At 36.7% G+C, this 26,566-nt stretch overlaps 1 protein-coding gene across 3 annotated transcripts in view; it reads right to left on the reverse strand.

The window, feature by feature from the left end:
• Positions 1-10,657, reverse strand: part of ank3b (ankyrin 3b) — a 123,486-nt gene extending 112,829 nt beyond the window's left edge. For 2 of the 3 annotated variants that reach the window (XM_065242789.2, XM_065242788.2), the window contains exon 1: positions 10,238-10,657. In XM_065242789.2, the coding sequence (XP_065098861.1) occupies positions 10,238-10,360 (123 nt within the window). In that variant the 5' untranslated portion in view covers positions 10,361-10,657. The remainder of the gene's footprint in view (positions 1-10,237) is intronic. The other variant, XM_065242790.2, reaches the window with a different exon arrangement.
• Positions 10,658-26,566: the final 15,909 nt, after the last annotated feature.

Consider the following 26,566-nt stretch of genomic DNA (forward strand, 5'->3'; position numbering starts at 1 on the left):
TCGATGCCACACGTAAAAAATCAAATTGAGGTACCTTTATTTTGACACTCTCCACGTCCTCATTCCTTAACGTAACATCCATCTACGCATTTCCGCCAAAGCACGCATTTTCGTTTATTTTTATCTGCGACTGCTAGGGTCAGCAAGTGAATGTGATGCATAGGGTGTGACGGTTATTATATAACCGTGAAACCGACGGTTATAGTTGAACACCATCATTAGAACTCTATAACCGCCAAAACTGTGTTATTAAAATATATATTTAAAATAATTTATTATCATAGAGAATGTTTAAATACTTATTAAAAATAATTGTTAACAGTCTGTGTTATTAATGGTCTATGTTGTTTCCAACTGTATTTGATTCTTTGGAAAACAGCATAAGTGAGCAAAGACCCGACCCCCTTTTAGTTACTGTCACTATGTCCGACAAGATACGCCGCTCTCATGCCCCACCATTTTCTCACGCAGTGAGAAAAAAATTCATCAAACAACCCAAACATCACTTTAATAAAAAATTAAATCATTACAACACATTTCACACCCAAAACAAAACGATTCTTTCCTCCTTGGTACTGAGGCCACCAGATGAGCCAGAACAGCCACTGGTGTCTCTCCAAAAATAATTCCTTCTCTTGGGAACTCTACAGTATTCCAGAGGGAATTCCTTTTTCCACTAATTGAAAACAAAAGAAACAAAGAAACACAATGGTTCTGTTTTAAAATGCTAAATATAAAACAATCAACTCAACAATAGAATTTAAAGAGGACATATCATGAAAATCTGTTTTTTCTATGTTTAAGTGCTATAACTGGGTCCCCAGTGCCTCCATCAACCTAAAAAATATGAAAAAGAACAACCCAGTAACTTATCTGTGGGGTATTTTGAGACGCCATATTGCACACGCATCATTACAGAAGACCAGTCCAAAGACATTTGTTTATTATTAACACAATTCCAGCATCTTTGGCTATATTTAAGGCGAGAACCGGGTAATCCATGCACAAGTTGATTGATACACACGTTGGGGCAAATTGATAAATCTCCAATTTACCTAACCTGCTTGTTTTGGGACTGGTAGGAAACCTGGAGAACCCCGAGTATACCCACGCAAACATGCACACAGAAAAACCACCTGATCCAACCAGGGCTCGATCCGGAGACTTTCTTGCTGTGCTACCCACTGAGCTTTAAGAATACTGCACATGGAATTAACAAACTTATGAACACAAATAATGTCCACTAAAATATGCCAGCCATTACATAAAAACAAACACTAATGTAATACAACACTGTAGAGTTAAACCTCATTACAGTGTGAGAAGTGTCATAAAGAGATGATAAAGATATCTCAGGAGGTCCCAATAGCAAGTCAGGTGATGAAGATAAAACAGGCCAATCTCTCTCGTTCCCTCACTGTCTAAGCTCAGCAGAATGTGGACTAATCTCATGAGCCCTGGAGACATCCAGAAAACCACAATGGTTTATCTTTAGTAGCAAACTACTGTAAGATCTGACCGGATGAGAATTTCATATCACAAACATTAAATGCCATTGTTTCTGAATACTCAAACATACTAATCTAACAGTTCTTGGTTTCGATTCCAGTGGAGTGAAACACAATACAATTCAAGCCTTTATAGATCAAAAATATTTATTTTGTGCCATTACTTACAACTGAGCACAAAAAAGAGACTACATAAAAACTTTTTAGGAGCAGCAAAACTTTTAAACAAACATGGTTATATTAGCTCAAAATGATTTTTAAATGGCGACTCAACAACAGAAAATGCATCCAGCCCTTTCACTATAAATTTTGTGATTGTTCTGTCACACTGCTCAGTTCTTTCCGGTGTTTGCCTTCCTTTCAAAGGTGAGGGAAAAGAGGGTCTCACATGTAACATGTGCTGGCTACTCTGACCAGAGAATAGAGCGGCATGTGTTGTGGCCACTGTGATTGGCTGTTGGCCAAGCTTTAAACTTGACCTCCATCTAGCGTTAACCCTGAAGCCCCGTGTGAATGTACCGTTACAGTTACAAAGGCTTTTTTGTATGTCTAAATGAGATCCTCACTGTACATTATAGAAAAAGGATAAAAAAAATGTTCCCACTAACATTAGTGATGTATGAGACTGAACGAATGAGTCAAATCAGACAGATAACATTTTAAAACCTCATCACTGTGTAAATGAACACACAAAAGTAACACGTCCATAGACAAACACCTGTGAGTTCACACTGACCTTTTGTGTTTGTGTGTTTGATGTGAGTTTTATGCTGCATCAGCTCGCTCGCTCTTTCACTCCTCCATGATTTAAGTGTGAAGCTGCAAGTCTCTCTCTCTCTCGCTCTCTCTCTCTCTCTATTTAATAATCTCCTCTTAAATTTAAAGTCCATTTCAGAATTAGCCCTCTTTAAAGTAAGAGGTCAAAGTTCACCTGATGCAGATGTCTCAGTAAGCCTCTGCTGGTAAATTATGTAACTACACCATTATAAGGATCTTGAAAAAGCATCTTTCTACATTCATGGGTATTGAAAATAGTCATGTATCATGTATTTTATTATAATAAAGTAGATGTTTAACCCGCAGACCAGTTTTGGACAGCTCTTAAAATCATTAAAATTGATTTTCAATATATTTTCCTGACTGTTGCTTTATGTTAAGGACAGTCATTGGTAAGTGGTTTTGGTTTCAGACCATGTGCATTCCCTTATGATGTCAGCAGCCAATCAGTTTTGTCATGACATAATTTTCTGTGGTTTTACAGTAATTAATCACACGTCATTTACTCTACTGTATTGCTCAGGTTATAAATTCAGCAACCAAGAGCAATGATGGCAGATTTTAAATCGTGTAATTTGAGCATCCTGCAAATGTCATTGACAGATCTCTCTTTCATCCAGGTATGGTTTAAACTCAGCTTAAAGGAAAACACCACAGTTTTTCAATATTTTACTATGTTCTTACCTCAATTTTGACAAATTAATACATACCTATCCTTTTTCCATGCGTGTACTTAATCTTTGTATAACGTGTCGTGAATGTGTTAGCCTTTAGCCTAGCCCCATTCATTCCTTAGGATCCAAACAGGGATAAATTTAGAAGCCACCAAACACTTCCATGTTTTCCCTATTTAAAGACTGTCACATGAGTAGTTACACAAGTATGGTGGCACAAAATAAACGTGGTGATTTTTAAGGGGATTAAAAATAAGAACTATATTTTATGGCGGTAGAGCACTTAGTTTGCAGTAACATCATCACTCCTGACTACTCCCCCTCTCGCTCAAACTTCTCTCAATATTACTGCGCCCGAGGTCGAAGTGAGGAGGTGAAATTCTCAGTTGGAAATATTTATTGTTATGTCATCCAGCAAATGGAGTTAAATGTGTATGATATAATGTATTATGTAACAAATAACTCATGTTTATAAACTCCAGAGCAGCAGGCAGTTGGTATATCTTAAAAGTTGATATTAAAGTTTCTAGATTACTTGGCCAAAGTTTATTTCTAGAGATTTAATCATAATAACATACAATGAAGTCATTTTTCACCCACTTACCTTTCTAAAGTCTTTACACCATATTATCTAAAGCCTTATGAGGGTTTTGCGGAGCATAAAAGTGCCATTTTGGTCAAAATTCACAAAAAATCGTCCCCTCTTTGGTTACAAGATATGTGAGAACCGATGTCGTTTAGTGTCACAGCCAGAAATAAAATGTTCATTTTAGGGATGTGCATTTATGTCATTTTTTCATTTCGATTAATCCATAGGTCTGAAGAACGAGTACCCGATTAACTGGGGGGCGGGGCAATCAAAGGGGCGGGGTGTACACGTCATGGTGAAAATTTAAATATTTTTATTAAAAACACTCAAATAAAACTATATTTTGAAGAAACTATGATAGAACAATGAACACATACTAGATTTTTAATTGATTAAATGTTTTTAACAGAAACCTCTAACAGGAAAAGCTGCGTGATGAAGTGAAACTAAAGGGTTAATAAACACAAACCGAAGCGCTTTCTATATGACGCACTCTGCATAATATTAATCCTTTATACAACATAAATGTACAACGTGCATATATCTGCATAAAATGCAAGACTTCAACTATGTTTCAACTAAGTTATCTAAAAAAAAAAGAAGAGTAACTCCCTTTGTGGATGTGCATCATAAACAGCGCACTTTTTAACATGTCCAGTTAAAGCACAAGCTTCATAACATTAAGCAGCTTTAAGTCTTTTGCTATCATTTTAGTGACTAGCTGTGTCATGTTGTCCTCTTACCTCAGTCAATATGTAATGTTAATGCTTGTATGGCTCTCTGGTATCTCTTTTGATGTTTAAATATGAGATGATAATCCATTGAACTTTTGACGGCGCTGTACATTTTGCACCTGACTGACTGTACTTCCGAAAATCACGGTATCCTTTTAAAACATAGTGCCTCAGTGATGTGAGTTGTGGCCAGCTTCACGGGATCGGTGGGCTGCCGCATATTGCGCGGATCTTTGTTTTTGTTATCTCTTTGTTTTTGAAACACGCATGGTAATGTTACTGATGTCATACGCCGGTCTGCGTAGCTCGACACGACGTCAAACACGCATCTCCAAACCCAGTCTTTACTACACAGGCACTTGTAATGCGAACCAGACATCCAAATGTAAATAAAACCCACGATCATCGTTTTCGTGATCGATCATCGATGCCACGTTCGAGTACTCGAGCAATCGAGTACTCCTGCCCATCCCTAGTTCATTTAGACTTTTTTTAATAAAACATGCTTCTGCAAATGAATTCACACAAAGCTACCATATAACTTAAGAAGACATTTAATAAAGAGCACAAGTTGACTTCTGCAGCTAAAAAGTCATGTGATACTGAAAACACGAGGATATAGATTCTCTATAATGATCATTTCATCTCCAGTAACAGAACAAATGAAGGGGTGAGAGAGACAGAAATCTGTATTTAGGAAGAATCTGTATTTGATGACATAGTATCCCATCAGCCCCGGAGGAAAGAAAAGGGGGGAAGAGGTCCTGAGGGACACCACTCCTCGCTCCTCAAACAATAGAGAGAGAGAGGGAGAGAGAGGTGAAGACTGTGAAAAATGAGGTTGCTGTTAAATAAGTGATGGGGGATAAATGTACCAGCTTCACATATTTGCTTAAAAACAGAAGGAGGGGGGTGTAATGATGCTGGTGGCAGCATGTGTGTGTATATCTGGGGATTGAGTCCCATCCCCCTTTTAAATGCATTTAGTAACGCATGGCAGGAGACAATACTGCACTCAACCCACCAACATTAAAAAAGAGAAAAAGGTCAAGGGGAGGTGGGACAGGCCTATTGGACACACCCATTAACTCTTTCCCCGCCATTGACGAGATATCTCGTCAATTAAGAGAAAACGCTTCCCCGCCAATGACGAGATTTTCCGTCTTTCCGCAATACCGCTATTATCCACCAGGTGGCGCCCTTCCGCAACTTTTTAAAACCGGAAGTATTGCCCTATGGCAAGCTGCTGCATGTCCGTGTCTGTTTTAAAGATCGCTCTGAATGGGATCTCTATGAAAAGTCCGTCACAAATATGGAATTATTTTTGCTTTTTGCTCAAAATATGGTGTTTTTGCAAAAACCTACCCATATTCAAAAGCTGATTACAAAAGAACCACTAAAGGTAGGATGAAACGTTTTTTTTTTGTTTGAAAGCAGAGGGTCTGTTCTTTCATTTGGTATATCGTATGTTTATATTAAAGAAGAACATTTTCTGGAAGGCATTAAACTTTGGTGAAAATCATGATAAACGCTGGCGCTGGCTGGCAACTTTTTTTAAAAACGCTGGCGGTGAAAGAGTTCAAATTCATTAACAGCAATCAATTCATGTTAAAACTGTATGATTCTATTAAAAAGACTTTCTTTGTGAAAATCGCACAAAAAATAACCTTTACTTACAATGGTAGTCTGTGGAGTCTGTAACCTAAACACTGAAGCGTCCACTAAACTGAACCCAGAACCTTTCATCATTGAGAAATTACTAATTTTAACACATTAACATAATGTATTACTATGCACCTGCCAAACTGCGAACAAAACATGATTTATAAAGCTACACTACAGAAAACAGAAATGTTTGTGACAAACAAACACACACCATTTACTGTCGGCTTGGAGACGCAGTTCTCATCGTTTCTTCTGTAGAGGCTTCAAACACGCAATAATAAAAGCACAACGGGAAACGATTGGATCAAACTGTCTATGTCACATAAACGGGCAGTCATCCAGCAGCCTTAGTGTTTGTTTTGCTTTGTTTAATCCAAGCACTAAAGCGAAGTGCTGCCAATGGCCAGAAGTAGCAGACTGAAATATAGATTTTCCTTCTTTTAAGTGCCCGCGTGCTTCTTCTCTGTCTTGAGCAGGACAACCCGATACACTGCCAAAAAAATACCGGCATAAAAACGTCATCATAACCCGACCCACGTCAGTCTGAACTGGGTTTAAGGACACTGTGTACTACTAACAGTATATTACAGATACAACATACTCATTGCATATTCAAGATAGCAAGACACGGCAATTCCAATCCAACAGGTATTAACAAATCTGTAATTTTGTCTGAATGGTTAATAAAGTGGGGAAAATCCTATTGACTTTGAAAAAGGGACAGATAAAAATCTAAGAACAAGTTCAGGAGTAGACTAGAAGGTTGGCTCAACCACACAGCAACTACCAAGAACACCCTAGCAACTACTCATAAAACCCTCTAATAACCACATAGCAAACACCAAGCAATGCACCTGTAACCCCCCTTACATTGTGATGCACAGTAATGTCTGAAAAATCTGTATGTAACTGGTCAAATGAAGACTACGTTTCCATATGAATCAATGTGTCTGATGGCAGATGAAGATGTTTCTTGACACAGATGCACAAGACAGATGAAGTCCAGTGGTGTATTAGTGCTTCAGACTCACACATCAGCACACAATCAATAGCGCAGCAAAATCTCTCCATGACCTCAGCTATACTGGGAGCTTCTGAAGTATTGACGGCCTGAGAGTGAATGCTCACCATCAGCATCATGTTTCAGACCGTTTATGTGTTGCGTGACCACAAACAGGTAAGTTCAATACTGCTGTGCCAAATACTATCATGACATGAAACTTTAGCAAATACATGAAAAAGGCAATGAAAGGAGAGCACATAAGAAAACTGAGATCAGTCTGAAATCAGTATGAATGTTTTAGTGAAAGTGATGTAGGAGCGAAAGTGGGCAGCGATATGGGACAGGTGCCTTGCTCAAGGGCATCTCAGTTGCAAACTGCCAGCCCTGATACTCGAACCGACCCGACTCTCTAAGTAACCATTAGACCACGACTGGAGACGATTAGTATACATTTTTTACTCAAAAGATGCCGGGTTGTTTTAATGCATGGTTGGGTAAAATATGGTCAAACCCAACCGTTGGGTTAAAGGTCAAGTGTGTCCTGATCCCTTTTTTTTCAAACTTTAGTTAGTGTGTATTGTTGCTGTTAGAGCATAAATAATACCTGCAAAATGATAAAGCTCAAAGTTCACTGCCAGGCGATATATTTTCTTTAATAGAATTCCTCTTTCAAAGGTTTGGACTATAGCCTTCTATTTCCTGGTTGAATGACGTCAATATAAAAGTTTTTGACTAAACTCCGCCCAGAGGAATACGTCAGTCACCAGCTTTGGCTCAAACGGCTCTGCTAAGCTAAGCTGCTGTCGAATCACAACACACTAAACAAAGTACACAATCAAAACTCATTACGAATTTCTGAAGGAGGGACTTCACAGAACATGGAAGACATCAGCTCGTTTTTAGGACAGTGAAAGCAGCGGTATACAGATAATTAAATTGTGTCAAAAATACTGTATGTTATATTGCACACTGTAAACACAATCAAATCTTCAAAAACACAAAAAAACGGGACCTTTAAATTACCAGAAAAGTCCACATTTAAGCCAACCACAGGTTGAAAAACCCAGCAATTTATTTCACAAGACTTTTTTAAGATGTAAAATAAATATTTGGTGTCCCCATAATACATAAAACAAGTGTTAGCTCAAAATATTATATAGAAAATTTTATTATAGCATGTTAAAATTGCCGCTTTGTAGGTTTGTGCAAAATGTGCCGTTTTGGGTTGTGTCCTTTAAAATGCAAGCACTAATTGCCATAATGGTGTTTTGTTGAAACGTAAACTTGTGCTGTCAATTATTCTCTCTCTCTCTCTCTCTACAGGGCGGTATTATCCCCTTCTGACATCACAAGGGGAGCCAAATTTCAATGACCTACTTTTTCAAATGCATGCAGAGAATGGTTCATCAAAACCTGGGTTGATCTTTTTCAAATTTTCTAGGTTGAAAGAAGCACTGGGGACCCAATTATAGCACTTAAACATGAAAAATGTCAGATTTTCGTGACTTTTTCCCCCTTTAATATTGTCAATATGAATAACATTATCAGTGTAACAAAAATAACAAAAAAATAATATTTCGTTTTTATACTCAACATATTAAAGCTGCAATTTGTAACTTTTGCCTCTGTCTTCATCTCTGTTTAAAACTACAGGTTAACATACTTACATTTACGTGTACTGAAAAACAACTTCCCATGAAATTCCACTGATCAATTAATAAATCATTATTATATGCATACCGTTGTGAAGTGTGGTAATATAAGAAGACAGTTTTGAACCCTGTTTATGTAACCAGAAAACTTAAGATAGCTTTAATGGATTAAACGTAGGATACTTTCTTTTTTACTTTTATAAACTCGAGCAGAAATCATCTTTGCAAAACCTGAATCTGAGAATCTTGCATGTCCTCAACAGTAAATGTCACATGATCACAACAATTACAGTTTCATTATTTGAAGTGTTATCATTATAAGCCAGCGAAGCAGTCGATGTGCTCTGTAAGCCATTAGTATGTGAATCAGACCTGCTGAGTCAATGATTCGAGTAAAGTCCTCGCGTGTGGCCACACACGCACATCAATGACACACAGACTGTACTGCCAATGAAAAGAATGAAGAGAGGTTTTCAATCAAGACATCCCGTGTGGAAAAGAATAAATCTAACGTCTTTTAAATAAGTACACATGCTCTTGTCCACCCATACCTATATGTATAAAGTCTCAGTAATCTTATAATACTCCAGCCATCTGTCACAATTGGCATGATATTCCTGTTAATTAGGACACATTAGTTTATGTAATTTAAGTGGTGCAAAAAATGCCAAGGTCATAGGTTCGATTCCCAGGGAACACACATAATGATAAATGTAACCCTTACATGCAATGCAACTCGATAAGCATGTGCATAAATTGAGAGGGAACGTGTCCACAATAAATATCTGCACGATCAAACTCGTGTGCGCTTCTGAAAGTCTCAGCTGCACTCACAAATCTATCAAAGACGGCCATAAATGAAACGAGAAGAAAAAATCCATAACGTTCCACAGAACACTCAGATGTACAGGATTTCCTGATCGAGGTGGAACAGGACAAAGGTTTGGATCCGTCCATTTTAATCTCCATGGTCTGTGAGAGAAGCAGACGTATATGTAGATAGCTGAAGAGATGCTGAGCTGTGACTAATGAGATGATTTGATGTGGGTCTGTAATGGGATTGAGGCTGGGACGGGGGTGGGGGTTATCTTTTAGAAAGCCCACGGGATAGCGATCACGAGCCCCCGGGGTCTGAATGCAGCATTGCCAGCGATAAAAATGACAACAGTCACGCATCAATGTGGAAAATGAATGGATCAAAGACAAAAACAGACACCCGCACGCATCTCAAAACAACACCACCATCATCTACAAAGACCTCGTTTTCTTATCTGTATAAATACAGCAGCGCTATCTGAACAACTATGAACAACTATGAGATTTTAATGGCATTATGTACTTCTGTATTAAAACTGTCCTGGATAAAATTCTGTTTCCATGTTCAATCTGTGTTTTGCATTCTTGCTGTTCGTCCTATATAAAATAATTTCCCATCCGCACACGACAAAACTCCCTCTTCAATTCCTTTATTTCCCAAACAATACCTTTAACCTTCACTGTAAGCAAAAAACCCTCAATGACCCTCAGACAAAAGTGTTTGCAACACCCCAGACCTTTCAGATCCTTCAGACAGTCCGCCCATGCGTGTGTGCGTGTCAGCTTCACAAAAACACCAGAGGTCTGACCTACAGGTACCTTTTTCTTTGGAGCCTGGGACCTTTTTCTGCTCTTTCTCTTCCTTTCTTGTTCTTTCTCCTCCTCGGCGATTGTAAGGTCTAAATCCGCTTTTTTCTTTAGCTGGGACGCGGCGTGTGCCATGGCGCAAAGCTCAATTGAGATTTCCTTTTATAAAGTAAAGAGTCTCCCGGCCAAGACAGATTGAGCAGCCTCCTCACAAAGAAACAGTCTCTCTTTCACCCTCTGGAGGATCTCTGTGTTCCTGCGATGAGACGAAGAGCCGATGCTGGGAAACTGCATTTGCGTGAGAGCAGATGGACAGACGTCTCAAGGAGAAGATGATTTCATTGCTGCTGTACTCCAGGATCTCCTAGCCCTACCTGAACCCATCCCATCCGTGGATGGAGAAAAGAAGAGAGAGGGATGGATGAGAGCAAATGAGAGGGGGGGCAGCAGGGATGGAGAATCTCGCTTGCGTATCCTTCAAGCACCAGCTGGAAGTGTCTATGTAAGAGGAAAAACGGGGGGGTTCTGTGTGTGGATTAACACACCCTTACACACACACACACACACACACACACACACACACATATGGATGGGGAGAGCCGTCTGTATTAAACCATCTACAGTCTTTACACGATGGAGAGCAAAGAGTTGCATTTGGAAATTATCTCTGTCTTAACAATGTTACATCAAATTATAATTTTCCTAATCAGTAACTTTTAAATGAAGAATAAACCATCATAAAAAGTTACCTTTTCCATATCCATATCCAGGACGGCAAAAAAAAAAAGTATTTCTCTAGCCAGAAATATATTTTAAATATATGCTAAATACATTATGTAGAATGTAAAGCTTAATTAAATATATTTTTGAATTATTGATAAAATATATCTAGTTTTAACCAAATGTAACCCATATGGCAAAATGTATATAAGTTTATATAAAATGTATAAAGTATAAGTATAAAATGTATATGTATGTATAAAATAAAAAAGGATAAGTATATTTTTGCAGTTAAAATTTATTTAAATGTAATAAAAAGTTATGTTTTGCAGGTTTGTAACATACAGTGTTTTTCTTCCAATGCGCGTGAATATAAATGCGTTAAAATATATTTATTTTTAAAATATATTTATTTTTAAAATATATTTTTATTTTTAAAATATATTTATTTTTAAAATATATTTAAAAATATACAAAAAATATATTGGTGAAAAATACATTTTTGTAAACATATTTCAAAATATATTTTTTGTATAATTTTAAATATATTTAAAATTTAAAATATATATGTTTTGTTGTATGGGGAAGCAAGAAATAAAATTCATGCTAAAACCAATCAGACATAGAGCAGGGAAAAGAAATGTCTTAACTATTTACTGTAAAGCCCAAAAAAGAGAAGAAAATGAGTAAACAATCACAATTGATTATAACGGTTTCATATCAACATAAATCCTGACCCAGATATTGATCACCAGGTCCTATCTGACTCATTTCTCTTACATTTACACTTAAAACAAGAAAAACTATTTGCCAATAGGCTCAGTAAACAAATCTATCTCAAGATATACTCTCTTTGTATCTTGCGGTCTTGTTTCTGTTGTAAATATGTCTTGTTAGAGATGAGAGGAAACAAGGCAAAGATAAAACAGAAACTGTGGCATTAAAGGATTTATGAAGAAACACACTATTCGGGACAATAAAAGCAGAGTTTCAGTGATATCGAATCCTCGCTGATTTCATATGAACAATAGCATCGTGTGTTATGTTTTGTATCCGTTCGCGTGTTCATGTTCTGTTTTGTGCACCACCTGAGCCCATGATGGGGGACTGCAGTCGCTGAATATTAATGAAGTGACAGAGGGTGGGATGAAGGATTCTCATTGGATGAATGTGGAAGAGTCGCATTGCCATTGGTCGATGAGAACACGGAGGAGGTAAGAGATGTGAAATGCACCAGTAAACTCTTAACTCAACCCCTTTGAAATTTAAGAGCATAATTCCAGTTTGTTGCTGGGCAAATGACATCTTTGTCACATTTTTCTCCATGAAGAGAGAGACGTACAACAGACAGCTTCTTAGCAAATAGAGATTAAATTCAGATCACATGCAATTGTATTGTAAAATAGTAAATTCCTAAATACATCTTATCAAGCAAATATACATGTTTTCAGAGAAAACTCCCTTTGTTAGTCCTTATTAGCTGATATGGGCCAGAGAAAAACATTTTGTTTGTTTGGTTAATTCTGGTTAGGAATTACTAGGTTTTATATGCTTTAACTGGATCAGATCAGATACAGAAAGCATAAAGTCAGGTTCACTCCACAGTATCCTACTGGCATTTAAATGACTTTTACAGCAACCAATCACACTTCATACCAAAATATTTCATGATACTATGCTGTCCGATCGTGCAGGAAACATTTTTTGTGAGAAAATGTTTGTAGACTTTACACCCAGACAGTGTCTGTCCAAAGTCATGTGGACTATAGTTACTATAGTCAATTATGGCTCTGCTCATTATATTAAGTCTATTTGCGGTCACAAACAAACTCTGAATACCTATACGACTTTTTGCTATCTATAAAACACAAAGAAAGGTATTCTAGGAATGTTATTTGCAATGACAGTTAATAGTGACCACAGCTGTCGAGACCTAAAATGGGACAAAACAAATACAAAACATCATAAAACTTTATGACTCCTGCACTATAATCAAAGTCTTCTAAAGCTTCAACATAGCTTTAGTGTAACAAATAAAATAAAAAATCTTTAGGGCTGCAACAACTAATCGATAAAAACGAATTAATCGATTATGAACTTGTATACAGCGCCAGCTGTGCCCTTATAATTATAAGGACTCATTTTAAAGAGCAACTATTTTATTGCTAAAATACTTTATTTTGTGTATTTGGTATAATACAAAGTGTTCGCATGGTTTATGGTTAAAAAATTAACATTATTTTCCACATACCATACATTTTGTACCTCCAGATTTCACTCTCTTCCTGAAACACATGGATTTGAAAAGCTGTATGTCTCTGATTGGCAAGCTAATCTGTATTTTTTGATTGTCTTGAATACCTCTGACGTCGGCCAGAAATGTGACGCTCCTTGAAAGATTCGTTCACAATGCAATGCTAACAGGAGTTAACTTACAGGCTGTGAGTAATTATAATAATGTCTGTCTTGTCTACATCCCCAATCCCAGGAAGTATACCTACAATCCCTGTGTTTGTTGTAGTCCAAGATAAGAGATTTACGTTGGAGATGATAACTCGCATCATTGTTTACTTTGGGGTTTGTCCCTTTTGAATATCGTTAAACAAACAAACAAACAAACAAAAAAAGTATCGCCCGATGAATAGATTCTGAAAATAATCATTAGTTGTGGCCCTACAAATCTTCCTGTCTAATCTCACTCAGATTTGTAAACATTTGAATCACAGCACGTTCAAAATGAAAGATGTTAAACGTCTTCGTCAGCAGTGAGATATTAAGTGAGTAACAACTGCAGACAGTCTGATTCCTCTGCTTCTGTGTCTTTCTGAAGAAATGACATTGTGCAAGTTTAGAAAGACATGAGCTGTGTAAAATAAGGACAAAACTTGTAATCTGCTCCATGATGGAGAAGACCTCTCAATCCACTGCACAACTGCAACGTTATTAGATGTATGTAGCAAAAGGTTTACAAAAGTTCACCTGAAAAGTGTTTAATAATTCATAATAAAAAATTGATCACAAGTCTTTGATAGCAGATCAACTAAGTGCTGGGACATGTATGACAACACAGTTTGAAAGTAATCTCACCATCTCTTTTGCTTATGGTAAAGTATGACACCACATCTGCTACACACATCTGCTACACACACACACACACACACACACACACACACACACACACACACACACACACACACACACACACACACACACACACACACACACACACACACACACACACACACACATACACACACACACATTCTGGTTTCCATGTTTTGTGGGGACATTCCATAGACGTAATGCATTTTATACCACACAAACTGTATATTCTATTCCCCTTACCTACCCCATTCCCTAACCCCAACCATCACAGAAACCTTTCTGCTACTTCACATTTTCAATAAACATCATTCTGTTTGATTTATAGGCTTGTTTCCTCATGGGGACATCAAAATGTCCCCACACGGTCACAAAAACACTGGTATTCCTATCTTTGTGGGGACAATTGGTCCCCACAACGTGATAATTACCAGGAACACACACACACACACACACACACACACTAACCCAAAAGCATCCCAATGACTATTCACAGCCCAAATACGAATAACTAACAAACAAAATCCCTTAAATTTTTAACCCCCATAAAAAACTTGTTTAGTTTCTCAAATCTGAACTCCGCCAAAGAGAAGACTTGGCAACCCACACTGCTCACACTATCTCTTTATCTCTGGATTAATACTGTATACAAAGTCAAAGTTGAGTTGGATAAAGTTGTTCTTAAGAAGATTTCATGTATAACAAAGCACACTTTTCGAAAGGCGCAATGCAATTTTATTGCTTTACTGTATGTAATGTTATGAAAGACATGAACGCTGCAGAATGTACAGCGTGTGACCCATTACCTTAATGACGTGCTTGTTGCCATTGCTTCGCTATTGCATGTTTTCTGTGATGAGAATCATGTGAAGCATAAATATGAGGTAAATATAAGACGTGAACTTAAGCACTATTCTGCGGATGTGCACAAGGTATTTTTGCATCCGATTGAAAAAATACTAGAGTTTACGCATTTACATGAGTACTTTTTCCAGATGATCGGACTGCACCACCCCTTTCAATACGAATGAAATGTGCATACGATCGGCTTCAAACATATTGATTAAGGTGTTTACATGAAGGCTTTTCAATCCGATTGAGCCATCAATTCGATTACAAATGGATTATTTGGTTGCATGTAAATGTACTTAATGACTCCAGCTATTGTGAATGTGAGAGACTGCTGAATCAGCCAAACCAAATACAACAAAGGCACAACTGTAACAGACACAAAAGAGTAAACATTCACAAACAACAGCACATCGTTTGTTCTGTAAAATGTAAGCAAAATTGACTTCATCAATCAGTATGAGTATTTCTGCATAAAATGACACAGATCTGATAAAAGACCAGCAGAAAGAAAATACAAGACAGCATTAACATCCTTATTATCACAAACCCCAGATGTTACATTTATATGGGACAGTGTCCTGGTAATTGAGCCTCAGTGGAAATGAACTAAAATGACCTATACCCAAATATGATTTTATAAAATCCTGTGTGTATGGTAAAGTGTGCAGTGAAACCAGAGAATAGTCGTTTTGAAAATGACATCATCATAACATCATAAGCTCCGCCCAGCCGTCTGAGTGATGTAATTATACAGGGATGGCATGGCACACATGGTTTAAATGACACTGCATTTGTCTCTCTTTTTTCTGCATGGACACAAGTGATGCTAGTATGACCTACAAAACACTGCTCACTAGACACTTTCTAGAATCTTCTGGTTTTGATGTGAAAACAATAAAGGCAGAGACAAAGACATTACCTCATCTGTATCTCTGGGTCCCTCTTTTGGACAACTTGAAAACTACATTATTAAAATGGGCATTTTAACTACTCAAATCACACATTCATATTTAAATAATTCATTGTTTCTTTAAAAAGGGTATGTCTGGTAATGCATATTTAATTTGAGTACATTTAGTGGACACTTTCATCCAAAGAAAACTGCTAACTAATGAAAAATTATTAGTAAGCAATGAACAATACTGATTGATAAACATTTCATTAAATTTATTGCAGAGTTCCAGCTAAACTTATTTATTTCAAATGTCATTATAATTTCCATTATAATGCTGTATGCAACAACAACTACATGCATTTGCACTGTTTTACCCATAGGGGGCATTAGTGAGCTGAGATAGAGCCAATAAGGGGCTTAAAATAGACAAAACGGAAGAAAACAAACCCCAATCTGTGTCCACCACCTGCAGTAATTCTGCACTGAAGACATCAGACTGAGGAAGATGAAGAGAAGGTTGAGCTTTGATGTTTTTACAGAGATACTCAGATAATAAGGTCTGTTGTCTTAAATATATCAGAGAGCAATGGAAAGAAAGGCTTGATGAATGAGCCCGTGTCAGATTCTGACAGCTATTAGATGTCTGGTTCTTCAATCTGGATGGATTAAATCAACGTAAGTCAAATTAGCTGCTTTGACCACAGTCAGACATCTCCGTCAGGAGCATCAATCAGCACTTGATCCTTTCTTTCAACCAGTAAGCACTATGTAGTGTCCATTACTGCTAATCTGAAAGAAACTTTTTTTATCTAGTTTGTTAACTTGTAAAAGTACTAAAAACTACTAAAAGTATTGTTAAGGAAGAGGAATTTGTAAGTAAAGCCAACAGAGAAGCATTTATCGTTTAAGACTTTACTTACTATTAATACACTTACTACAGGAAAATGCTGTCACACACACCAACATAAAGAAATAAATATTATAATAAATGATACAACAATTAAGGAATAACTGACGACGGGACGTTGAATTATTAAAAAAATTTATTTATTATATTTTATTGAATTATTAAAAAATTTATTGTTTTAAATATCAAACAATTTTAAAGGACTGGAGTCAATATTAACATTTCATTTTAAAATATTTGACAGGTCAGGTATGCGTTTATCGAAAAATGGAACATTTCTCGACCAATCAGAATAAAGCTTTCAACAGCCCCAAGGTATAATGTAAAGCAGGGATGGGCAACTTCGGTCCTGGAGGGCCGGTGTCCTGCAGAGTTTAGCTCCAACTTGCCTCGGGACACCTGCCTAAAAGTTTCTAGTATGCCTAGTAAGACCTTAATTGGCCCTTTCAGGTGTGTTTAATTATGATTGCAGCTAAACTCTGCAGGACACCGGCCCTCCAGGACTGAAGTTGCCCATTTCCATTGTAAAGTGTTCAACTAAAATTCTAAAGAAATACTTTATCTTGTTGTTTACACACAGAGTATATCATCAATCTGTCCCACCCTCTTTAAATACATCAGCGTGATTTTATCTGTGAGAAAAAGACAGAAATTACAATTGTTTGCTGAAAATCACCTCAGCTAGAGGGGTGTGATGAGAATTCGTGCACGATATTAAAACATCCCAAGATTTCTCGTTGAGGTGAAATCCTGTCAATCACAAAACAGACAGAACAGTTTTGTTCTGTTTTTTCTGACCTTTTGCTTTGCAGCTGTTAAATATTTCTGCTTTTAAACATGTAATGAGTCTCTCCTCGTCCATGATTGATGATTAATATTTAACTGAATGAGATCTCTATAGGCAAAGCTGTCTTCTGCGATGTCGCAGAAATAGAAAACCTTTCTAAAATAAAAAATGTTGCGGCATTGAATCATGCGTGATAAAGATTAAACTTTGATTAACATGGAAAAGATACCGTTTATCGCATGAGGCGGCACGTCTAGTTAGGACACATTGTGAGGCGCATTGTATTTGTCTGTTAATCATGAACATGTGAAGCGTCTCAGCAGTTTAAACCCTTGCTTTGATTCAAAATTATTTAATGTCTGCACATTCTTCCTTAAGAATTACAGGGGCTGTGTCGTTTCTATTATAAAAAAGTGGACAAATAATAAAGTGGATTTAAGCATCGTTTGGCCAAAAGTAAGCATTTTCACAATGCAAAATGAAAGTAACTTTAAATTATGTGATTATCAGTTGAATAAAAGACTATTTTCCGTTCATTTATAATTGAGGATTTCTTATAAAATGTTAAAATCTCATCTTGTTCTTTAAGTAAGAGTAAGTCTCTCATCACATCCCTGCTCAGCTCTATTTTTTGTTTCTTTAAAGGAAAACACCGCAGGTTTTTAATATTTTACAAAATAGAACATACCTATCCTTTTTCAATGCGTGCACTTAATCTTGTACAGCGCATGTATGAATGTGTTAGCATTTAGCCTAGCCCCATTCATTCCTTTGGATCCAAACAGGGATGATTTTAGAAGTCACCAAACACTTCCATGTTTTCCCTATTTAAAGACTGTTACATGAGTAAGTATGGTGGCACAAAATAAAACGGGGCGATTTTTTAAGCAGATAAAAAATGAGAACTATATTGTATGGTGGAAGAGCATTTAGTTTGCAGCACTGCGACCTCGGCGCGAAGTAACATCATCACTCCTGACTGTTCTCTCTTTTACTCAAATTTATTTTGTGCCGCCATATTTACTTCTGTAACTACTCATACTTTAAATAGGAAAAACATAGAATTGTTTGGTGACTTCTAAATTCATCCCTGTTTGGATCCTAAGGAACGAATGGGGCTAGGCTAAATGCTAACACGCTCTGTACAAAGATTAAATTCATGCATTGAAAAAAGATAGGTATGTATTAATTTGTCTAAGTTGAGGTATAAACATAGTAAAACATTGATAAACGGTAGTGTTTTCCTTTAAACAGAAATTAAAATATTGCCAGATGGTTGTATGTTTGTCCTCAGTGACTTGAAACAGTCAGATGGTTTTTCATCTCTCAATAACAAGCACTGTATGTGACTAACTGAGGCTACTTTATATTCTTTCACATCTGATAATATGCTCTCAATATTCAAGCAAACTCTGGATTTTTTGGTTTAAAGGCAAATATGAAGAACCAAACAGTCCTGATCCGGTTACTCACTAAGCAATGATGATTTCCGAATGTAGATTAGTTAAAGAGGTGTGTCGAGCCATCATGTTGTTGTTATCTTGTTCAAATACCACTGGAGCTTTAGATTCTTATCTTTATGGGATTATATTTCTTTATGGGCATTATTCAGAACAAAGGTCAGTAGTGTTTGCTTCTGTGCATCTCTAAACTGAGTATGGTGTCAATTAACTCTTCATAAACTGATTAATGTTAAATGTCGTCTAAATGTCTAAAGCAGCCATGGTTGTCAAAACTTCAAGAATTTAATTGTTATGAATAATAACAGAATTTAACTTCAGTATTACAGTTATCCACGGGTTTTTATTCTGGCACAAGAAAGGAAAACACCAGGGCACAGCCTGCAAGAAAAGACCCTTTAAAGCTTCCGGCCCATTAAACCAACTGTGTGTGTGTTTGTGTGTGTGTGTGTGCATTGTCAGCTCTGGGTTTGTGCCAGTCTGAGAGCTGGCAACAACACATCAATATTGACCCCATTCACTTTATCAAGAATAATAATTAACCAAATGTTACAGTTTTAAAGTTTTAGAGTAATGTTACTTAAATATTGTGAATAGTAGGGCTGCACATTTAATCGATTGAGGATTAGAATTACGGGTGAAACAATTACATAATTACACACCAGAAGCCTCACTTACAACTGTCCATTTGTGCTCATTTCTGTGCGTTTTGCTGTATGTTTGGGCACCAAATACAGTGGTGAATCAGATATTTTAAAATTGATAAATTGACGTGTCTTTTAGCCATTCGTTTGGATTTTTTCTAACAATATAACTCTCATAATTATCTGTGATTTAAATTATATTAATTCAGTTTGGATGTTTAGAATTCACCATGCAGCTGCTACACAAAAAGGTATAAAACATTTCAAAACTTCAACGTAAAATCTATTAATCTTCAATAATAATCGCTTTCAGGTTCAATTCATGTTGACTTATAGCTAATAGGGATGGTTTTACATTTGCTTATGAACATTCGAGTTGTGTTGCAGTGCTAAAGTCACTGTCAAAATTTCAATCCGTAATAACTAATTTGCAAACAACATAAAAAAAATTGTAGACAATAAGTGATTGATTATAGGTTGTGATTTCTGTATTGTAATTTGGTAGATCTCTCCTCAGGATTATGGGTAATGTAGTTTTTTTTACTACAGTAGGTATGCACCAATTACATTTGCTTTTAATTAACCCAAAATTACAATTGGTTTTTGCAGAAACATATCATCACCTAATAATCTTAACACACTGTCATTAAAAAAATCTCTATATAAAGAATGTAAATTGCATTTACAGCACATGTGAATCTTATGACAGCAGTCTATAGAGCCGATAGACGGCTGTGGGACACTGCGAAAACTCCTTCAGCTCTGTTCAGATAACCACTGTCACTTCATATGTCTGCAACACTTTAAAATGTTTCATTTTTCAGACACGCCTTGTCATCTCTGATATCACTTTATCAGCACAAATGAAGGTGCCAATGGCAAACAAACACAGGCTGGGAAAACACAGGCTGTAGATTTATTGTCATAACAATGTGCCCTCTATAGATGTGTCTTCACAGAGCTGACCCTGCTTCCTCACAACACAAAATCCCAAATCTGTCACACAGCGAAAGGCCAGACTGTCAACAAGAAAGAGTCAGACTGTCCCAAATTTTGCCGAAGGATATCTGAAGCAGTTATTGAGAGAGACTGACGGCTTAGAGAAAGTGAATTTCATAAATAATCATTGTTTCAATAAGGAGGGTTTTTTAGGATGACCTGAAAAACACATGACAGACAACTAACACACACACAACTATAAGTGATCTGGGGTATTGGGTAACTTATACATTTCAATTGATTAAAAAAATACAAATGCACAGGAAATATTGTTTGATAACAGTCATATCAAACAATTCTGTATATATACAGAAATATATAACTACTGTATTACTACTACTATTACTACTTTTAAAATAATACAAATAATGATTTAAAAAATATATATTTCTTAAGTAATATAATCACACTCAAAAGATTTGTACTTTCATTTTTCATTTAAACAAATATTTGTTATGCAGCATGTTTTGATGAAAATTGATTTTGAGTTTTTTTTTTTTTTAAAAAGAAAAATTATTGTTATGAATTATTGTTATGAATTCAGTTTATTAAACATGCTGTTTGATAAGGGAAATGTAATAAGTCATTAAAGGGACCATTTAACATGTCCGCCCAAAAAAAAATCAATTCATACTCCACACTCCAAACAGACGGGGGCAGTACACCTCCAGAAAAGTGAGTTGGTCTATTTTAATTTAGCAGCTGCAAATTTAGCAGCATATATCAAGTTTGATTTACATTAGCAACTAAGTTATCATTAGTCACAAAAAAAACATTCGGTCTCATTAAAATTGCAATGTTTTCCGCTACGTTTCGTGCGTCCATTTGGTGTTCATTATAATCGAAGACATTTCAAGCTTCTTAGCTAATGTTACATTTTAGCCTCAGTTTGGTAGATAACGGGTGAAAACCGGATCGGATCCGTGGCTAGAGCCAACTATTAAACGCTAACAGCTAAGGATGCGCAATAATTTGCATGCGATAGTCATTGCGCTTCTCGTCAGTGAAGCCGGTTTCTTGATTAAAAGTGAAACGCCATCAGCTGCTTTCAGATGGAGCCACATTTACTGCACAAAGCCGTAGTTCATGTACAAGCTGAGCATAGGTTATGGCAATGCCTATTATAAGTGAACTTCTAGCGAAATACTAACAGCATCTTACTTACCAATCGAAAAGAAAAGTTGTCATTTCGGAGTCGAACCTCATTTCTTTCATGTTCATTAGTTGTCTCCAGCGATGAAAAGCAGTGCCAGTATTTACTCTGGTTCGGTTACTTTATTTATCATATTTTATTTGTGATTCCGAGCGCGTTGTTCCCTGCAGCAAATGTTTGTGGTAGTGGTAAATGTCTCTTGCTTTAGCCATTCTTCCGCTCTCTTCCCTGAACTGAAATACGTCCGAAACCCCTATTGCAAGGCAGGAAGGCATCAAGGCATGTCCGAATCCATGGCTGTCCGAATTGCATTTCTCTGAGCTGCTTTCATGAATCTTAAGCCAACAAGTCAGCTGCCTTAGTTTTCGGACGCAGCGGTAGAAGTAGAGGGCTGTACTCCCACACAAGCGACTTATTCGTGTATTGCAGTTTGGCTGGCGGTTATGTGCGTGGCCCGCATACTGCCTCCCATGGTCGAAACTGGTATTACAACACCAGTCGGGCTGTAGCTAGTAATTTAGCATGCTAATTCAGATTGATATTTCTGCAGCACTATACCTTGTCATTTTTTTAATGACACCTTTGCCCTTATTTCTTCTCATTCTTTTGATGCGTGTAGCTAATTTTTTTAAATCTTTTACCTCAATTATTACAAATGGCACCTTTAAAGAAAATGAAAAGTGAAAATACAGAATCCAGAAAAATGTAAAAATGGGATTCGTAAGAATAAAAATTTTTTTTTTTTTTATAATATTAAATGGCATTTATGGTCCCATGAATTTACACATTTTAAGCACATCTTACATTTTAAGCGTAAAAATGGACCAAGCAGAAGTCAAGTGTGGGGCAAATATTTTAAAATCAAGTTTGATTTAAACTTTTAAACTTCAGGATGATGAAGTGGTGCTCCTATAATTTTCAATGCATGCTCCTAAATTTTTGCTGGTGCTCCTAACTTTTAAATTTGGAGGTGCCAGTGCTAACTACTAAAAAAGTTAATTTAGAGCCCTGATAATTAAATGTAAGCATTGAAAATAAAGTCTTTAAAGGTCACGTTCTTTCTGATCCCATTTTTCAAACTTTAGTTAGTGTGTAATGTTTATGGTATAATATCATAAAAATACCTGTAAAATGCTAAAGCTCAAAGTTCACTGCCAGGCGATATATTTTCTTAAACAGAATTCGCCTTTCAAGGCCTACAGTGAACGGCCGGTTTGGACTACAACCCTCTACCTCCTGCTTTAATGACATCAGTAGAACATTGTTTTACTAAACTCCGCCCACAGGAATATGTCAGTTGCCAGCTAAGCTAACAGCAAGCTAAGCTGCTGTTGAATCAAAACACACTAAGCAAACTACACAATCAGAACTCGTTACGTATTTCTGAAGGAGGGAATTCATATAACAAGCAAGACATCAGTCCATTTTTGGGACAGTGAAAACAGCACTATAGAGATAAGTAAATTGTGTTGAAAATATAGCGTTTTTTACACGTGAAACATTAACACATGTTATATTGCGCTCAATCAAAGATTTAAAAAACAGAAAAATGGAACCTTTAAAACATTTATGTCCTATGCATTGGCACAACCTTGTGTATGTATAGTCTTTATGTATGAAAACCAAACTGATACACAACATATAAAAACAAACCAAAGCAGCTTTGCTAACAGAGCACAGTGTATCAGGTTTTCACAAACACTAGTTGATATACTGTATGCTCTTGCTAACAAAGTATATCTGCCACGCAGGCCAAGATTTATTTTGCTAGCTGTAATGCAATTAAATGTGAACTGCACGTTGGTGCTGAGCTAACACTCCATACAGCTAGATTGGCTAAAAAGCAAAATAAATTAAAGTCCTCAGTTAATCTGCTGATCTGGCTGAGCTAGACCTGACAACCAGCTAAAGGAAAAACTCATCACAATCTTAGTGCAAGAAATGATCGTAAACCTTATGAAGAAGCTTATGAAGAGTAAATGATGATGTCATTTTCAAAATGTATTTTCTGCTTCCATCTCTGATCTCATATTTTATTTAAACACCTCGTAGTCAGCGTTCATTACTGTCCCATTAACACACACTCACAGGCCAAATACATCCGAAACCCACGGCATGTGATAAAACATCATTTATCGCAAACAGCATGTAATTGTGCTGTCAACCAGTGATGAAATTGCAGAATAAACATTTTGTAATAAAATTAATACATTTTAAAGAACCCAAGGAGACTTTTACCCAACCCATGCAAAACCAAACCCTGTGCAAAAGTGACTGCCAGTAATCAGACAGTAAAACTGCTTTCTCCAAAGCTTTTAAAAAATGATATGCAATATTGTGCTGGCACTCTTAGGTGCTCTATTAAGGATTAAAATGAGTCATGATGTACTGCCGATATAATGAATCCAACTAATCCATATTCATTAAACCATAATGTGTTTAGAAGAAGGCATATATAGGTTAAGTTTGACTGACAGATATGTCACTATTCACTGATAATCTTCTATTTTTATTAAAAATTCATGCTATTGAACAGTGTGGTATTAAAATATTCCTTCAACACAACTAAGGATTGCATGATGAGTTTTTGTGTTCATTTGAAGGATCTGTGTGCTGCTTTGATAGAATTAAGTGCTTATTTCCTCGTTCATTATGTGCACTTTTTCCTGTAGCGTGTAGCTCAATCGGTAGATCATTGTGTTAGCAGTACAAAGGTCACAAACTCGATTTTCAGGAAACACGCATACTGATAAAAACATTTATTGCATAAATGCACCACAAGTCACTATGGATAAAAGTGTCTGATAAATGCCTTGATGTAAATGAGCAACAGCAAAACAGAAAAACTCTTTGCAAAACTTGTTACACCGTTCCTGTACCTCAGTTGGTATAGCACAGCATTAGCAACGCAAAGGTCGTAGGTTTCCCAGGCAACACACATAGCACTGTTCAAATGCATACAGTACCTTGTAATGCACTACGACGCGAATTGATTCGCATGAGTTAAAAAGGTGAACTTGCTCTAGTAGTGACATGATTATGACGTAGTAAGCTGAAGCAAAAATAAATAAAAAACAATGGAGGACAAAATCATTGTTGTTTTATGTGGACACCTGGAGCTATACGACTTTTATAGAAACAGGAATAAAAAGGGTCTTGTTTGGAAGAAAGTGAAATAGGAGTTAAAAAACTTTAACTCAATAAAGTCTTTACTCAATTTGATATATACTTATTGAGACTAGGGATGTTAACAATTAATCGATCTTCGATTAATTGTCGATAAGAATTAAATCGATAAAACTTAACGATTGTCGAAAAAGCAAGCACGTGTGTCGGCGCCTGCGCAAAGCACATACACAGCTGGTGAAAAAACGAACCAAGCGCGAAGAAGTTAAACTAGCCATGATCACAACGATGCTCAATCCCAAACACACACTTGGGCTTTTTGTCCTCATTCGAGACGAGGCTGGCTGCTAACGCAACAAAATGGCATCCGCAGAGGATCTGAGAGGGTCCGATGCCTAAAATCTAAACACAGTTAGGATACTGAAAGCAAAGACCCTCTTCAGGGAAGCCTGCAAGATTAGCATAGCAACGCTGCTAACGCTGCTTTACACAGGGAAGGCGTCCAGAAGCCGTTTTTTAATAAACAGATTAAAATGAAAAACTTAAATTCTGGCAAGAAACTGTTAAATGTAAACTGTAACTGACTGTCGTTTCACTCTGAACGCCCGCAACATATATCATTGATCATCATCATGACTGGCTGAGGCGCTACACGCTAAACACTGTTGCGGGTATTCTAATGGAAGGTTGAAGTCTTCATAACATAAGCATCTTTGCTGAAAGTACGCCGCAGGTCTAGAGCTAAGGTAACGGCGGGAAAAGTGCCCTTTCGTGTGCTTCTTGGATATAATTACAACAAGCGGTGTATCGACGACTCAGAAAGCGAGGTGAACAACTAGAAAAATAACACTTGATGATAATGAAACTTTTATTTTGTCATGGATGCATGCGACTGTGCGGAGTGCCCGTTATGAGGCGGAGTTTACTGTGTCTGTTAGTCATTATATTTCGTTACGAGATTAAATTGATGATTTTTATCAAAACACCAACTACATTGACTCATTTTACAATCCCACTAGCATATTATTTAGACAAAATAAAATCGTTTAATTCGCGTGAGGAAGCTGGCGTTTTTATGCACACTTTTATGTCATTGGCTATATGCCACTGCTGTAATGACTTATTGCACTATTACTGTTAACGATTATTCGATTGATTGATCGTTAATTTAAATGATCATTGAATATTGGAAAATGTATAATTTGACATCCCTAATTGAGACTTCAAGCTAGCTTAAGCTGAAAAATTTAGTGTTTTCACATCTGAATTTCATGTGCAAATTACACAAATTTTACACTCGAATGATGCAAGTTTCACACAGGAATGACGCATATCACGCACAAATGACGAAAATGATACAAATGCTACACGCGAATTGTTAAAATTCCAAGCGCTAATACACAAATGTTACGCGACGATGCAAATTTCAACACTAATTACGCAAATGTTACGCGCAAATGATGCAAATTTCAGGCACAAATGTTCTGCGCAAATGCCGCAAATTTCCCACGCAAATGATGCACATTTTATGCGCAAATGACACAATTTCACGCCCGTATAACAAAAATTTCACGCGCGAATGATGCAAATGTTATACGCAAATGACACATTTTAAACACAAATTACACAAATGTTGCGCGAAAATGACGCAGATTTCACACACGAATAACGCAATTTTTATGTTGAGTGACGCAAA

This window comes from Paramisgurnus dabryanus, chromosome 1 (assembly GCF_030506205.2).
Source record: "Paramisgurnus dabryanus chromosome 1, PD_genome_1.1, whole genome shotgun sequence".
In the NCBI taxonomy this organism is placed as follows: domain Eukaryota; kingdom Metazoa; phylum Chordata; class Actinopteri; order Cypriniformes; family Cobitidae; genus Paramisgurnus; species Paramisgurnus dabryanus.